The following is a 17631-nucleotide window of genomic DNA, read 5'->3' on the forward strand; positions in this document are numbered from 1 at the left end:
AGTTTCTAGAATTTATACGTGCTTTGTTATAACTCTTTCATTTTCACAAAGGAAGGCAACCCATGTGGTGAAAAGACCAGCCCTTCACTTGCTGTTTCATCCCAGTTATGACTGTAGTTCTGTGCTTTGTGAGCCATTTGTCCTTAGACAAGTTCCATGAATTCCCTGTGTCTCGGTTACCTCATGTATAAAATGTTGGTAATGAGGTCTTCCCTTGGGATTGTTATCAAAACTAAACAATCCAAGCATATGAACCATCTAGCTCAGTATTTGGCAATAATAAGGGCTAAATAATTACTGACTTTTGTCTTTTAAACCTCTTCATCTTTTAAAGGTTCCAAATGCAGGGTTTGTGAGCAGATAAGGGTGAACTTCATAGATGAGGCAAACCACAGTTTACTGAAAATACCTAGCTCCTGATTCATCTCAATTCGGTAAAAATTTCTTGACTGTCTCCTACATGCTGAGCACTGAGGGAACAGAAAGAAGAATCGAAGATTGTTCTTTAACCTCTGGGAATTACAATTCAGAACCAAGTAAAAGTAAACACAGCCTTATAATCCATTGAGAAGTGCATTGTGTGGTGAATGAACTGACGTTAAGCATGTATTTAGCTTCCACACAGATTGACTGATTCAGTGAAGACACAGCACAGCCATCAATTATCTTTCCTGTTCAATATTTATTTGTAGATTTTATAGGCGTATTAATTAGCTTGGCAGTGTTTCTTCATCAGTACATATTTTCTTTCTTTAGTTACTGTCTTGGTCAGTTTGGGCTGCTATAAGAGAAAAGCATAAACTGAGTGGCTTATAAGCAACATAAATTTATTTCTCATGGTTCTGGAAGCTGAGAAGTTCAGGATCAAGTCACTGGCAGATTCAGTGCCTGGTGAGGGGCTGATTCCTGGTTCAGAGACAGCTGCCTTTTCTCTGTATCTTCACATGGTGGAAGGAGTGAGTGATCTCTCTGGGGTCCCTTTTATCTGGGCATTAATGCCATTCATGAGGGCTCTACCCTCACAACCCAGTCACCTCCCACGGGCCCACCTCCTAATACTATCACATTGAGAGTTAGGATTTCACCATGTAAACTTGGGGGGGACACAAACGTTCATCCATAACAGTTACTATTCCTTTTTCTTTCCAAATTAGTTTGTGTGGCAGTGTGGAAAAACCACCACATGAGGACGGTAACCAACTACTTCATAGTCAATCTTTCTCTGGCTGACGTGCTCGTGACCATCACCTGCCTTCCAGCCACGTTGGTTGTGGACATCACTGAGACCTGGTTCTTTGGACAGTCCCTCTGTAAAGTGATTCCTTACTTACAGGTAATTCTTTCTCACAGTTTTTTGGTTCAAACACAAAGGCTTCTGAAACTATTTTCAATTATAGTCATGGCCCTCTAATAAATTAACTAACGAGCTAAGAAAGAAATATACTTGCCTAAGAAATTGGCAAACTTAAGAAAAATAATACTTGAGACTTTCTGGGTAAATGAGTTAAGTTCTTGGCAAAAATAAAACAACAGAATCCTCAAGTCATCATTGGATGCTGCACAAACCTTTCACTTCTTTGATCTCTAATTTTCTGATTATAAAATAAAGAATTTGAACAAATTGATTGTTGAGCCTCTCCTAGCCCAAATAATTGAGAGTTATCTGTTTTTATAAGTAGTTTCATTTCGTACTGAGAAATTAAGAGCTATGTGATCAAAGCAATACAGTAAGACAGGTTTTAGTGCAGGTTCTGAGTCAAACTGCTAGATTTGGAATCTCTGTTCTGCATTCACCATTTGTATGCTATCAAGCCAAATACATAAGCTCTTTGCAGTTCACCGATTTAAAAAGGATAATAATTTTAATTACACTTATCTCCTAAGGTTGTTACAATAGTTTACTCAGATAATTTATATAAATCTCTTGGCAAAGTGATTACTCTCTGAAAAATGATGATTTTATGGAAACATAGTATGTTCTGAATAAATGTTAGTCACCACCCTCATCATCATTAGACGTTTCATTGTTCAATGGTGAAAGCAGCTTTTCTATAACTAATTGCCCTATGAGAAATTAAGAACAAATACTTTCAGAGAGTAATTTTCTGATTTATATTCTGATAGCTCTAAAACCTTTGAAAAAAATTTCCCAAGCTAACAACCACAGCCACAGTACTCAAGGACATGGATTCCCTTTAGCAATTGGAAATGAGGGAAATGGTGGCCACTCTCTACTTGTCTTCCCGAAACCATCCTCCACTCACCAGTCCTTATTCCATCCATTCTCTTAGACTGTGTCCATGATATTTGGTGGAAATAAAAATATGCTTCCAGTAATGAAAATTGGTGCAGGTAGAACAACTGGACATTGGTATGCCAAAAAATGAATCTAGACACACGCCTTACATCTTTCACAAAAAGTAACTCAAAAGGGATCATAGACCTGAATGTAAAACACAAAAGTATAAAACTCCTAGTAGATAACATAGTTCTGAGGAAATCTAGATGACCTAGGGTGTGTTGATGACTTTTTAGATACAACACCAAAGGCATCATCTTGCAAAGAAATAATTGATAAGCTGACTTCATTAAAATTAAAAACTTCTGCTCCGTGAAAGACAATGTCAAAGAGAATGAGAACACAAGTCATGGACTGGAAGAAAATATTTGCAAAAGACATTTCTGATAAAGGACCGTTACCTAATATACAAAGAACACTTAAAACTCATTAATAAGGAAACACCAACCTAATTAGAAAATGGGTCAAAGACCTTAAATACCACACCAAAGAAGATATGCAGATGGCAAAGAAGTATATGAAAAGATGCTCCTCATCATATGTCACCAGCAAACTGCAAATTAAAACAATAATGAGATACCATTACACACCTATTAGAATGGCCAAATTCTGGAACACTGACAATACCAAATGCTTGTGAGGATGTGGAGCATTCATTGCTGGTGGGAATGAAAAATGGTACAGCCACTTTGGAAGACAATTTGGTGGTTTCTTATAGAATTAAACACAGTCCCACCATATGGTCCAGAATGCACTTCTTGGTATTTACCCAAAGGAGCTGAAAACATGTCCACACAAAAAAAAATGTGCATATAAATGCTTATGGCAGCTTTTTTCATAATTAACAAAACTTGGAAGCAACCAAGACGTCCTTCGGTAAATGAATAGATAAATAAACTGTGGTACATCCAGACGGTAGGCTATTATTCAGTCCTAAAAAAAATAATTGAGCTCTCAAGCTATGAAAAGACATGGAGGAAACTTAAATGCTTGTTACAAAGTGTAAGAAGCCAAGCTGAGAAGGCTACATACTGTATGATTCCAATGATATAACATTCTGGCATGGGCAAAACTATGGAGTAAGTAAAAAGATCAGTGGTTGCCAGGGATTGGAAGGGATGGCATAAATAGGCAGAACATAGAGAATTTTTAAGGCACTATAATGTATGATACTATAATGGTGGACACATATTGTTAAACATTTGTCCAAACCCATAGAATGTACCATACCAGGAGTGAACTGTAAAGTAAACTGTGGACTTTGGGTGATTATGATGTGACAATGTAGATTCATCAATTGCAGCAGATGTACCACTGTGGTAGGGGATATTGATAATAGGGGAAGCCATGTATATGTGGGGTCAGGGGGTATATGGGAAATGTCTGTACCTTCTCCTCAATTTTGCTGTGATCTTAAAAGTAGTCCAAAAAATAAAGTCTTAACAAAAACAAAAGTTGGGGGAGACCACAAAAGCCCATTACTAAAACTTACATTGATTAGGCTTTTGGATCTAAAATGTTACAGAGAGATGTTTTTCTCGATAGTTCTTCAATGACCTCTTATAAAGAGAAGTGATAATTTTTTAGGTCAGACATCATTGGTAGAACAGTAAATGAAAAATGCCATGGAAGTTATAAGCTTTGTTGCAAATATGAAGTTTAACTATAAGTTTAGTTTATGTCAGTCGGCTGAAAACCATGAATGGGTTACCAAAATAAACTGTAGCAAAATTTTTGAGAGAAATAGTACATTGAGCAACAGAGAAAATTATCCTCACAGTAAATAATCAGTTAGAAATGGATCTTATGGTGTTTGCATGGAGACACTGGGGAAATCATAAATAGCAGAGAATTCTAATATTTCACCATCTATGGTACTTCCAGCAAGACTTTTGTTTCTCTTGGTTCCAGTAACCACCCAGGGAGAAATTTTGGAGATCCTCTTAAGTTTCAAGCTGGCTTCAGTTGTTCAGAATCTTCTATTAGCTGAAAATATTTCATGCTCTCTCTATGAACCAGAAGATTCCCCCCACCAGTAGACAGTGGGATAATGAGGGAAGGATGCATCACCCTGTGGTAGGTGCAGTCCTGCTCTAATCCACAGTGATACTTTTTTATAGACCTGGCATTCCAGATTCTCCTACGAGCACTCGACAGATCCTCGAGAGGGCAACCAGTGAGCAATGCTGGGCATGGAGTGCAGGACATGATGCTCCTAAAGTTATTGACAATATTCTTTCACACTGCACAACTTGTTAACAAGTCCTACAGCTGAAGGATCATCTTCATCTTCTGATAGATTCTATCTGCTTCTCCGTAAACAAAGTCCACTCTAGTTAACTCCTCAGTTGATCCCCTTCTCCATCAGCCAAGGAGAAAGCTACCGAGTAACCACAAGATCTGAGGCAGATGGAACAGACTAGGTCCATTCATTACCTCATTCAACGTTAGTTCTTGATGGAAAGTTGTAAATGTGCAAAACTATGGGTGCACTGGTAAAGCTAGTATCTCTAAATTCTATCAATATTTATTGTCCATTTTCTATAGACTTTTTCCAAATAGAATGAACAGTGCCAATGGGCAAGAAGCCAATCACTTAAATTGGAGTACATTTTCCCTTAGCTGTGGTGTTCTGAAACTGGTTGCTTTTGTCCCTGATAGGATGCTTATGTCCTACTGAATAATCAAAAACATATCACCAAATACTCATTTAAAGATGAGTGTTTAAAGTTTCATTTAAAGATTCTTTGGATACTTACTCATTTTCTATTATTTATATGCTCTCTTTCTTCTAAACAGAATACAACCTTTAGATTTATGAGTGAAACACTACAACCCTTCGGCATATGCTCAAAAATCTGCAAAATCTCACGGATATAATAAAGCTTAGCTGAATAATTAAAGTAATGCTTTTTTAACTTTAATAATTCTATAAATCCAAGACCATTAACATTTATTGGGCAATTTGCTGAATAATTATCATGAATTTCTTGGGAAATTATAATATATTTTATTTTTCTTACACAAGAGTAGTTGGCTACTTTTACAGAGTGACTTTTTTTTTTTTTTGGTGAGAAAGTTTCACCCTAAGCTAACATCCATTGCTGATCTTCCTGTTTTTTTGCTGGAGGAAGATTAGCCCTGAGCTAGGAGCTGTCCCAGACTTCCTCTATTCTGTACGTGGGATGCCTCCACAGCATGGTTGATAGTGGAGTAGGTCCTTGCCCAGGATCCGAACCAGGCTGCGAAGTGGAGTGTGCAAATTTTAACCACTGGGCCACGGGCTGGCCCAACTTTTCTTTTTTAAGTGCAGAAGAGGCTCTGCACAGGCAATACTAGGAAAAGAAGAACAAAAGCCAACTGAGATGTGAGTGGTGGGTGCTGGGTGGTCGGAGAGGATCCCTCGCTCTCTCAGTCACACTGTCCTACCTTCCAGTCTATTAGGACCTGTCATTCAAATCTGTGATATGGCAAACTTTCCATTTCTACTTGTCATGGATCTCTGAGGGTCTCCTTTTGTCATATCTATGTGCTAGCATAAAACAGACTCATTCTCTGCCGGAGAAAATCTTCAACATTTCCCTGACCACAAGGTGCCCATAATATGGGTGAGAGGTCAAGCGCCTGACAGCAGGAGAAGTTCACATCATCTCATCTACTTCATTCACAACATTCATACTCCCTACTAGATTCATTTCTCAAATGACTTACAATCAGGTCAATTTGAGTTTGCATCAACATCTAAATGAAAAAAGTACCCAGAAGTACACTCCTAGAAGTGAAAAACGGCAACAAACTCTCATTTATAGTAACTTATGATAAGACGCAATTTTACGTCCCCGCCAAGAAAATCTTATAAATTGGATGTGTGTGTACCATACAGCAGCAAATATAGTAATCAAACATTGAATATTAAATTATTGATTGCCAAGGGTCCATTCAATGGATTGTGCTGTTAGATTAACCAGACCAGCATATTCTCTCATGTTGCCACAAACAGAGAAGGCATCGCACCTTGGCTCACTGTTGGCACTGGATGGCAGTCTTTCATATGAACTGTTTTGAATTCATTATTACTGTCTAATAATAGAGGGAAATACTAGAAATGACTTTTGAATTTGAACCATGCTACTTCTATCCCATTCACCCATGTAGATTAGAATTCATGAATAGTAAATCACTCAGCTTTGTTGAACATTTTACACTTCTAATTGCTAGATTGGATGAATATAGCCCTGGCCCAGCAACTGTGAAAAGTCAACCGTGCAGATCTAGACTGCCACAGTTCTATTCTCAAATTAGCAATAGTATTGCGGGGCCCAGGGTGCTTGGCATATTTGCAGGGAAAGAAGGAATGGAGGTTGGGAGAGAAAGGAGATTGATTCGAGAAGGAGACTTGAATGCACTCTAAGATAGTGCCATGGAATTCCCAAGAATCATCAGCCAACCTAAGCCAACTCTGATAGAGCTCAGCACTTTAAGATTACACTTAAAATGTAGTTAACCTCCAAGAATTTAGCATAGTTTATACCTTTATTTGTGATTCCTATGACTATTCTTCACCAAAAATCAGTCTGCTCCTATTAAAAGCTTGAGGATGGAAGAGGAAACTAATAGTGTAAGGATCATTTTCATCACCATAAGCAAAGTGAGAAACAACAAGCACACAGCATGTGTGTGCCAACCCTGGGCTAGGCATTTCACATCTCAACTGATTCCCCTACAATTCCATGGTTGTGTTCTGTTATCACCCAGTTTTACAGATGACAAAACTGAGGCATAGAGAAGTTAAATAACTCACCCAAGATCACACATCTATGAAGTGAGATGGGATTCATACCCAGGAAACCTGGATGCAGAATTGATTCCAATTATACTCTGCTGAGTTTCTCAGAAAGAATCAAACGAATGAGAGTGGCAAGAATCTTATCTTGTCGATTCCATTCATTCAGGAGAAAAAATGACAATATATACACCTTAGGCCTAAAGCTGTAAACTGGGTGACCCCACATTGCACAGCTGGCTGGTGGGAGCGTGAGAAGAGATAGGTCATGCTAATGCTTATCCAGAGCCCTTTCTCCTGTGCAGCACTGGCTCCAAGATTCTTCCACCCATGTGCACCTACAGTCAATGCATCAACCGGGAAGGTCCTGATGTAAGAAGCAGAGATTCCCGCCCTTCCACGTTATGGCATGAGTAAAACTAGGACAGAAAACGAGGAGGATGACTGGACCACAGCTAATACCTTACATTGAGGCTTACAACTCTTCATTAATTTAAAAAAACTATTTATTAAGCAAATCAAACACTGTGCCAGGTACAGGGGACATTGTTGTGGGGGAAAAAAAAACAAAACCCAAAACAAGCAACATAATAGCAGCCCCTCCTGCCATAGAGCTTTGTTCCAATAGAGAAAACAGAAAATAAACAAGTGTATTAAACAAAATAATTGTACTATGTGATAATTACTGAGAGGAAAGGAAATACAAATCTCTAATAAAAAAATAACAGAAAGGAGAATGAGGTTTCTTTTTTAAAGATGGGATTTGGAGAGTGGTACCAGAATCAGTGGTTCATCCGGTATAGGAGACTCCAGTAGACATAACTGCATAAACTGGTCGTGTGGGTATAGGTGTACTTAACACATTTCTTTACTATTTCCTTAAGTTCCAAGTTCAAGTATCATTTGTGGTGTTGTTAATTACATGGAAATCTGAATGAGGTGAACTTATTTGGATTTTAAAGGCAAGTTGTTTATAACAGCAATGAGCAAACTACGGTAAGGAGATCCATATACAGAATTCTCTTTTAACATGATTCACGCTTTCCTTTGGGTGCAATATGTTGGAAATGAACTGGTGTACAAATAGCCATTGTTATCTGAAAATATGAAATGAGATACTCAAAAGTCAAAAATCCCAATTAAATGCAATTGCAATCAAATTTCTATATGATAATTCGAAAGAAAGACATGTCCTATTATTCTCTCTAAGTGAAAGAGAGATTTCCCGTTCAGACTAAATATATGTGTTTTATTTTTTCCATTTGAGGATGTGATTTTCCCTATCAATGGAAAAGTTTCAAGACAAAATAACGATAGTAATTATTCAAAAAATGCCATATTATAGAAGATTTTGCATAAAAAAGATTGTAATGTTTTCATAGCATCTTCTTCATGTTTAATAGGAAGTATATTTTCCTAATATATTTCAATACTATTTTTTGGTGGAGTTTTTTTTTAATAGAAAGTACTTGCATGAAATGCTTTTTGGCAACCTCAAACATGGTTATCTATTGTGATTACCTTTCTAATACGGTAAAAATGTCGAGTGATCCATTTAACACCTGGTGCTTCTCTTTTGCTATGCTCTTTTTTTCTCTAGACCGTGTCAGTGTCTGTGTCTGTCCTCACCCTGAGTTGCATTGCCTTGGATCGATGGTATGCGATCTGTCACCCTTTGATGTTTAAAAGCACGGCCAAGCGGGCCCGGAACAGCATCGTCATCATCTGGATCGTCTCCTGCATTATAATGATTCCTCAGGCCATCGTCATGGAGTGCAGCACCATGCTCCCCGGCTTAGCCAATAAAACCACTCTCTTTACAGTGTGTGATGAACGCTGGGGTGGTGAGTACATCATGGCCCACAAGCTGACATTGATATTATAGCTGCAGATTGAACATTTGATTTGCATAACCATTGTAAAGCTGGCCTCATATATTTTATTGGAATTTGTTAATATAGTTTTGCAAAAGCATGAAAACAAGTTGAAATCCCAAATAGTTTCGCAGAATAACTACCTGTCTCGGTCCCTTAGAAATGCTATGCACTATTCTCTAGTCTTCAGATAGAGAAAGAAAGGAGGAGCTTATTCCACAATTCAGATTTGGTTATGTTAGTTTTTCTTAAATTCTTTAAAATGAAAAGGACTCATTTATACAAATCCAAATATGTATTCTGGAGTGGTTAGCATTTTATAAGATGGTACATTATCTTGCCTCAAGTGTCAAGTTCCCTAGTGGCTTCAAATACAACAGAAGTTTTTCATTTTAAACCATGTCCTATCTAGGAACATGACTGGAGTTGAGTATGTGGACATATGTTCTCTGTGCCAAATTATCTAGATTTGCTTCCTCTATTCATAACATACCAGATTGATAAATTTTACCAGTGGCATAATTATTATATGATTTAAGAATTATATTAATTAGGAATCCTTTGTGGTTTCCCATCATAGGTATGGTAATTAAATTTAAAAAAGCAGAAATTAGGAGTGCTTGTGCTGCTTTGGTTCAAAACTTTCAGTGACAGTCTTTGCAGTTTTTCTGTAACAGCAGAAATCTTTCTATCAGTAAGGAAGCTTTTATCAGTGCCTGGTGATGGCACAAATCTGGACACAGCAAAGAATGACAGGAAATAAAATAGTCCTGCATTTCAGAATATCACGCACTACTTACAAAATTATCCCGTGGAATTGGAGAACAATCTGCCCTCTTCTGGATAAGTATGTAACAATGGCTCATATTTACGGAATTTAAACATTATGAAAGAATTTGTTTATTAGAAAGCTGTACATTTAAACTTGTTAGAAAAATGTATCAAAAAAACAGTGCATGCAAAGGATTCCTTATGGATCTGATATTTTCAAGTATTTGAATCTTTGAATTTATGTTAATTCCTACCTTGGTACTTTTATTGGCACACTGGAAAGGGAAAAAGTCAGCAACTGCAAAATTAGGCGTATGCTTTCACTATGGCAATATAAAATTTAAAAGACACTGGGATTATTTCATATATTATCCAAAGACCTATAAAAACCAAAATTGCACAATTTGCTTTATCTATTACCTCAAATGTTAAATACTCTTTTTTTCTTGTTCCTTTGTAACATTGTTCCCTTTTAACATTAAATGTTAATGTTAAGAACATTATTTCTTTAACAGAAAGTGTCTGTACTTTCTCTGGATCATCTTCAGTGTTTTCAACTTTCCCCATTAACAGTGCAGACAAAAACAAAATGAATGGAAAGTTCCAAAATGGTAGGAATATTTCTTAAGCGTCTTAAGTCCCATTTGTTTAATGTTCAAACATCATCTTGAGTACTTAGGATATGCCAGGAATTGTGCCAACCTGGAGAGAAATAGACTCTGCCTAAGGGAACACATTCTATCCAGTGAGGCTGAAAGGCAAATAAACAAATGTTTACAGAGGGATTAGCATTCTAATATACTGATATACAAAGTGCTAGGAGCACAAGTGAGAGGACAGACAGTCCTGGCCATCTGAATTCAAGTTTACAGAGGAGGTGCTAACCTTTCAGCAAAGCGTTAAAGACGAGCAGGAATTCTCCAGACAGGGAAAAGGGTGTTCCAAGGACCAAGAAAACCCACACCATGGGTCCCATCACTTAAGAAGAAAGCAAGATGGTCCACACTTGTAGCTTCTGGAATGTAGAGTATGAAGTCTAAAGAATTGTTTGGAAAGAAGATGGATTTGGGACCATTTGTGACATGTCTCTTATGCAATTTCTATACAGTGAGTTATATTTGGAAAACAGCCTAAAGATCTCTGGAGCAGAATGCTTTTGTTAATTCATGATAAAACTGAGCCACAAATTAAATTGGTTGGTCAAGATTTTGAAGCAGACAAATATATCTAAATCTAAGCTTCTAACTCAAAAGTCGGGATCCTTTAAATTTATCGAGATGGAAATTAGATAAAATACCCACCTATTATTTAATGTATGTCAGGAGCATTATCTCTAAACTATTTTGGTAATTAGTTTCATTTACATGAGCTGCTTTTATGAACTTTTTTTTATGTTGCCCTGAATAGCCAAGTAGCATTAACCCCTGCTAACCAAAAGACTGCCGAGCTAGGCATTCCCGTCAGTACTCATGATTAAGTAAATAGCCACATCATTTTCTAATTACCTTTGAGCAATAAATATAAATACATAAAATTCATTTCAACCTCTATCATTTTATTAGCTAGCTCTAGCATGGACATTTCTTTTAAAACAAGGAATTTTTGTTGAATACCAAAAAATCTAAACTCAGCCTTCAGAAGTCATTTAGAAAAGCTATGTGAAAGTGGTTTAATATTAGCCCATAAGTACTTAAAATGATTATAAAGGCTAAAATAGGTGATACTAAATTGAGTTGACCATCCACAAAATCAGAGTCTATGAAATTAGCTTTTTGAATATTAAATGGATTGTTAATCACTTAATGTTTTCAAGAAAAATATAAAAGAATTCAAAGCATTTTGCTCACTAGACATTTAGTTTATTATGATGATTTTACTTAGCAAAGACACCGATTTTTAATGGTTGTCAATCTTTAATTTGCTGTTTTCTAATTTAGGTAATGCTTAAGTGGAGCAAATTTTCTGTAGCCACATTCTAGGTTACATAAAAATGTCTTAAAATATATTGAAGACGTTGCTCACCCAGGGCAAAGAGACTTCAAAGGTAGTTTCAATACACACAATTTAAAATTTCAATGGCATTTCTGGGTTTTAAATTAGCTTAGACTGTAAGCATGAAATGAGGAATTTCAGACTATCATGTTTCCCCAGTTATCTATAATAAACTCTTTATTACAACAATGGAGCCTAGCCTGCAAGCATAATTTTGCTTGATCAACTTTTCTCTGTGTAGGTAGTCATTATCATCATATGCATTTGCCAGTCAACTACGTATTTTGCAACTATTCATAAATACACCGAACGGTAGAATGAGCTCTCTTCCCATCTGTTTAAAACTATAAACCGTTGTCACAGTGATGGTATCTGTAGCTGCAGTTAGAAAAAAAATTAACCTATCAAATGTACCCTCCTCCACTCACTCAATTTAGTCTGATGCAGACATCAGGGCTTCACCAGTATGTAAGCTTCAAAGGTATATTTTTATGTGGGAAGCTCATGTGACAACTTCATCAAAACAAATAAAAGTTCAAAGCCACTCAGGTGCCTGAGAAGTGCTGAGGTCACTCTCCAGTTCCTTTGAAATTGGCTGGCCAAATGCTGCTCAGGCTGTAGCACTTCAGAGGAAAGGCTGTTTGTTATTTCTCCAGTCAGGCTGCTGGAATTCTATCACTTTTTATGTAACTCGGCTGTTTTACAGGATAACTTGAAAGGAAGTTAGAAACTGATGAGCAAGGTGTGAACCACCTGGGCCTCGGAGAAGCTAAAAATGACACCTCAAATTGGTCTCTTAGACCTCCTAGTGGCACACACACCCTGCTGTCCCCTCCAAAGATTACACATCTATCCAAGAAAGAAGACAGAATTTTAGAAGGAAGAATGAGAATATTAAACCCAACCAACTCTAGAAGATATGGCTATGAAATCAAGATTGGGCAGGATATTCAACTCAGAGATATGTTTGAAACATATTCAGTACAAATTAAATGAATAATTGTTCAATAAATGCTGTCAATTATTATTCTTAATATTAAGCCACAATGCCATTCATTAATTGATTGACTCTGTAATAAACGCCTAATCTGTGATACTTATCACCTATGTACATAGAACTAGTGATAAACAAGAAATCGCTACAATCCTAGAGATGCTAATGCCTAATAAGTGAGACGAATACAAAAAAAATACCCATATTGATTTGAAAACTAACTTTAAAAAGCCTTAAAAATCTCATTTTTATTAAAAATACATGCATGCATACATATACACAAACACATACACAACATACTTAGGAAATCTGAGTTCTAGTAAGTCAAAAAAAATAATCATTATCAGATGTTTATTGTATTTATTTTTCCAAAATTTTTCTACATTTGCATTTACACGTACAACTTGGAATAGCTTTCCTTTTTTAGGAAACACATTCTAATGAGGAGGAATCAACTGAGTTTACCTTCTCTTTCCATTATTAACAAAAGCGTTAGTAATTAGGTTTTGGTAGAATCGTGTGACTTCTTGTAACAACTATAAGACAAGTCAAATTAATTTTTATTAATTAGTCACAAGTAATCAAGACAAAAAGGACCATTTGGGAAATGAACACAACTTTGGATAGACTGTGACAGCACAAATTAAGAAATAGCAAATTGCTATTCCTCCCTGAGTACATTAAATGAAATTAAGACTTCACATTTAGTATATGTATACACATGTATTGAGCAAATGTAAGTAGTTAAATATTGTAAGCTGTTTTTCCTTTTGTGTACATAACAGGCCAGTGAAGTAATATGAAAGGTAAATGAGTACTTTGAAGCAAAAATATTGACAGATGCATCTTTAAAAAAGATCTATGAATTATAAGACTTTATTATTTTGACTCTTATTCCAGGTGAAATTTACCCCAAGATGTATCACATCTGTTTCTTTCTGGTGACATACATGGCACCGCTGTGTCTTATGGTATTGGCCTATCTGCAAATATTTCGTAAACTCTGGTGCCGACAGGTATGTAACTTCAAATAATTTCCGTGTGTTTTCTTTAGGAAGTGCTTAAAAACAAAATTTAAGAGTGGATTAAATGAACATGATATGCTTAGCAAAAGCTTGTGTGCTCTGCTAAAATAATGAGTCCCTAGCCATGCAAATACATCTAGGCATTTTTTTTAGAGTGATATTTAGGGAACGTATTTTATAAACCACTGTAATAACTTTAAATCTTAAACCTCTGAGATTAATTGACTTAATTTTTGTCCAGGACTAATATAATTAATTTTACTTTTTATAAGGAATGGCAAATAAAAATTCCTTTAAAGTTTCCCTAGACTGTGAGTCTAGAACATTGTATTTTTGATGAGATTTACGTAATCTGTTTTTAACAGATAGGTTAAATCTCCATCTTCAAATATCTTATTTTGTTTTTTACAATAGTAGAAGAATCAGGCAGAATTTAGAATATTAGAAACTGTTTATGCTGCTGATTTGGGAGGAAAGAAATTGTTAGGTAATTGTTTGGCCATGTCAGTGAATGTTTGTATTCATTCAGTTGGTTACTCATTCATCAAATATTCATCATATGTCTTTTGCATGCGTGTCTCATAAAAAGCTAAAAACTCCAATCTATGCCATTGATGAATTCATAGTCTAGAGGGGGTGACACAGTCAGATGCAGAGTGAAAATCACTGCAATATCTGTAAGCCCGGAGGATCAGAGGAAGGCATGGTGGAGGGGGATCTGGTTCAGAGCAGGGAGCATTTAAGCTGAATCTTGATGACTGGAAGGAAACCACCAACAAACACATGTAGTGGTACAAAGGATATAGCTCAGCCTCTTGTACTTGAAAATTGTATCTTGAAATGCCACATTTCTTAGAGGTTCATCTCTATCTTTCTCCAAACTTATTGCCAGTACTTTGAGCCTATGAGGTTTGTAGAAAGCCACCCTCTTAGTCTGTTTTCTCTGATGTATTTTATCCAGTTGAAAGGATTTACTCTGGTCACTTTAATTCATTAAAAGGATTTCACAATCTTTTAGCTGAGGATGAGTCTTAATCTGGGTCCTATTCAGCCCTGCTTATTCAAAGCATTTTTCAAGATCATCTTTTACTGGTTGGATATCAGCAACCGTTGCATGTTTCAACCCTGCATGTTTCATAATTTCAAAATTTTCTCTTTTCTTCTATTTTTGCAAAGAAGCCATTTCTTTTATGACTTTATAAATGCAACCAGTACCAACACTTATTAGATACATGAATTTTGTCAATTACTTCAATTTCTGTGCCTCATCTTTAAAGTGGGGTTATATAGCATCTATCTCACAGGGTTGTTACACTTATTAGATGTATTCAAGTGCCTAGATCATAGAAAGTATTTGTTAAATAAAATACCATATTAGTATATGCTGTTATTTGGCCTTTCAACTGTAGGGGAGGAAAACATTTCCACTACCTGCTCTGAGTTCTCCTGGCCGGAGAACAAATTGAATTCACATAAGACATATTAACAGGAGAAAATTAAACAAAGCTTTATAACATGTATACACAGGAGAGGCTCAGGCAACCTGAGCAACTCACCAAAATGGCTGAAGCCACTACCTTAAATATCATCTTCAGCTAAAAACAGAGGAGGATGTTGGGGATGGGGGGAGTCAGTTACTGAAGATTACCAGACAAGTACAGTGAACAAGGGTCAGGTTATTATGCAGATTTAAGTCCTTGCCTTCTGCATTGATAAGAGTTTCTAGAGATAAGGTCATCCCCCTTCTTCCTGTACAGAGAGGGAGACACCTTTGCAGATGGAGATTTCCTTTACAAGGTAAATGTTTCTTAACAAAGGGTAAGTGAACTCTGCTTTTCAGAGTTTCTTTCCTGTCTGCAGTTTTTAAAAGTAACCAGCCCCAAATAATCTTCATGCCAAAGAGACATATCGTGGGGTGGCCAATTCCCCCACACAACTAATCTGTTTATATTTCTAAAACAACAAGCATGTTTTGCATTAGTGTATTTGATTACTTTCTTAGCAATTTTAATTAATATTATAATGACTTTTTTATTTGTCTATCTCTTCTACTCTACTAAGATGAAGACAGTATACTCTAGCTTTAATCTTGTATCCCTCCAATTAGTACATGCTTAGCATACATCAGTTGCTCAATAAATACTTTATAAAAAAAAGTGAGTAGAAATATAAGAGAAAGTGCTGGAAAAGTTTAGATACAGAAGCATAGGGGAATGCATTGGCCAGTTACTTAGGGAAAAGTTAATAGACAAATTAGAATTTGAAAATTTTCTTAATGGAGAAAAAGCATTTAATGAACATTGAGGATAAAGATATTTTAGATTGAGATCGAGATTTTGACTAGGAATGTTCAATGGTAAGAGCATTCCCTAGTTCCATATTTTTACTGGTTCATGTGCATTACATGTAATAGATGCGTATGTTTGCTTATTCATTTATGTACAGACTGACATAACTTTAAAACTCCTTGGGGGTACCTAAATCTGTCTTGTTCATCATTGTATCCCCAACACTTAACATAGTACCTTGTACAAAGAAAGTATTCAAAAAATGTTTGTTGAATAACTGGATAACTACCAACCCCCAACCAATTTACTTATCCATTGTTTAAGCTTATAGTTCTCCATGTGTCAAACTCTAAAATAAGTTTAAAATTGTATTACAGGTTCAAAAATAATCCACATTCTTTTGCTGAATTGTCCTGGTTGGTACTAGCCACATGATTCAGAAGATTTGCAGTAAAATGCCTGGGCTGTGAAACTAAAATCATTTACAAAACAGATTGGAATGGAAAATGGCAAGTTCAGCTGAGCTCACTTTAGCAGCCACAATAAAGTAAATTAACCCCAAATGAGTGATTATGTAGAATTCTGCTTGAGCAACTCTCAATTTCCAACTGTTAATGTCTATAAGCAGAGTTCCTAGGCATCATGTTTGCCATAGGCTACATCAAGTGAGCCATCACATGGAGGGCCTGTCCTACTTGCTTAAAATGAAGGAGAAGCATGGATTCTGCTACATACTTTGGAATTATTAAGTATATGGTTTTTAGGGAGCAAAGTGTGTCCTTGTCTGACTTTCTCAAGAACTTTAAGCCTCATTAAAAGAATTATCCAATGTTTTGCTATAATCAATGTCTTAAATTCTCTCTTTCTTTGACAATGTGACTCAGAGGACTCATTCAGTCTAGAAATTCTACAGACTCTTCTCTAAAACTCCTCTTTTTAAGATGTGATTTATCTTAGTTTACTTGACCCTGTGTGACATCTGTCAGCATTCTTTCCAGTTCTAGCCTTCACATAATTCAACACTTCAATCTTAATCATCATGTGGACTCATGTTAATTTATTCACAAATAGTTATTAAGCATCTACTATATGTCTGGTACTGTGTGACAAACTAGGGGGTGAACTGTAATAGATATTTGAGTCAGAAACTAAATTTCAACTTTCCAAAGTCTTTCCAAATTTGAAAGACTTTCTTCATCTCAACTCTCACAGTTTCTTCTACTGCCCTTTAACCTCCAACACTCTTCTCAGAGAATTTAACATAATTGACATTAGGTGATGACAAGCCAGCTAATGTGAAGAAATAGACTGCAAATTGTAATTTCAGAGGCAGGATAAAAAGGCACTAATTTAAGTCCACGCGTAGAAATAAAGAGTATCAGTAAAGGCAAGTACCTTGGTAAATGTCAAAGAGAGCATAAATGGATTTTTGTTTATAATTCTTTTCATCTCCTATTTTATTTAAAAGACAATAACATAAAGCAATAATTATAAAACCATGTAGATTTAGTTTACAATGTATAAAGATGTAATTCCAAAGCAGGGGAAGGGAATGAAGCTATATTGGAACAAAGTTTTGTTTATTATTGAAATTAAGTGGGCATT

At 36.1% G+C, this 17631-nt stretch overlaps 1 protein-coding gene across 2 annotated transcripts in view; it reads left to right on the forward strand.

Moving 5' to 3' along the window:
- Positions 1-17631, forward strand: part of HCRTR2 (hypocretin receptor 2) — a 107357-nt gene that overhangs the window by 71733 nt on the left and 17993 nt on the right. For both annotated transcript variants that reach the window (XM_070586302.1, XM_070586303.1), the window contains exons 2-4: positions 1155-1333; positions 8683-8926; positions 13614-13729. In XM_070586302.1, the coding sequence (XP_070442403.1) occupies positions 1155-1333; positions 8683-8926; positions 13614-13729 (539 nt within the window). The remainder of the gene's footprint in view (positions 1-1154; positions 1334-8682; positions 8927-13613; positions 13730-17631) is intronic.

Source organism: Equus przewalskii, chromosome 19 (assembly GCF_037783145.1).
Source record: "Equus przewalskii isolate Varuska chromosome 19, EquPr2, whole genome shotgun sequence".
Taxonomy (NCBI): Eukaryota; Metazoa; Chordata; class Mammalia; order Perissodactyla; family Equidae; genus Equus; species Equus przewalskii.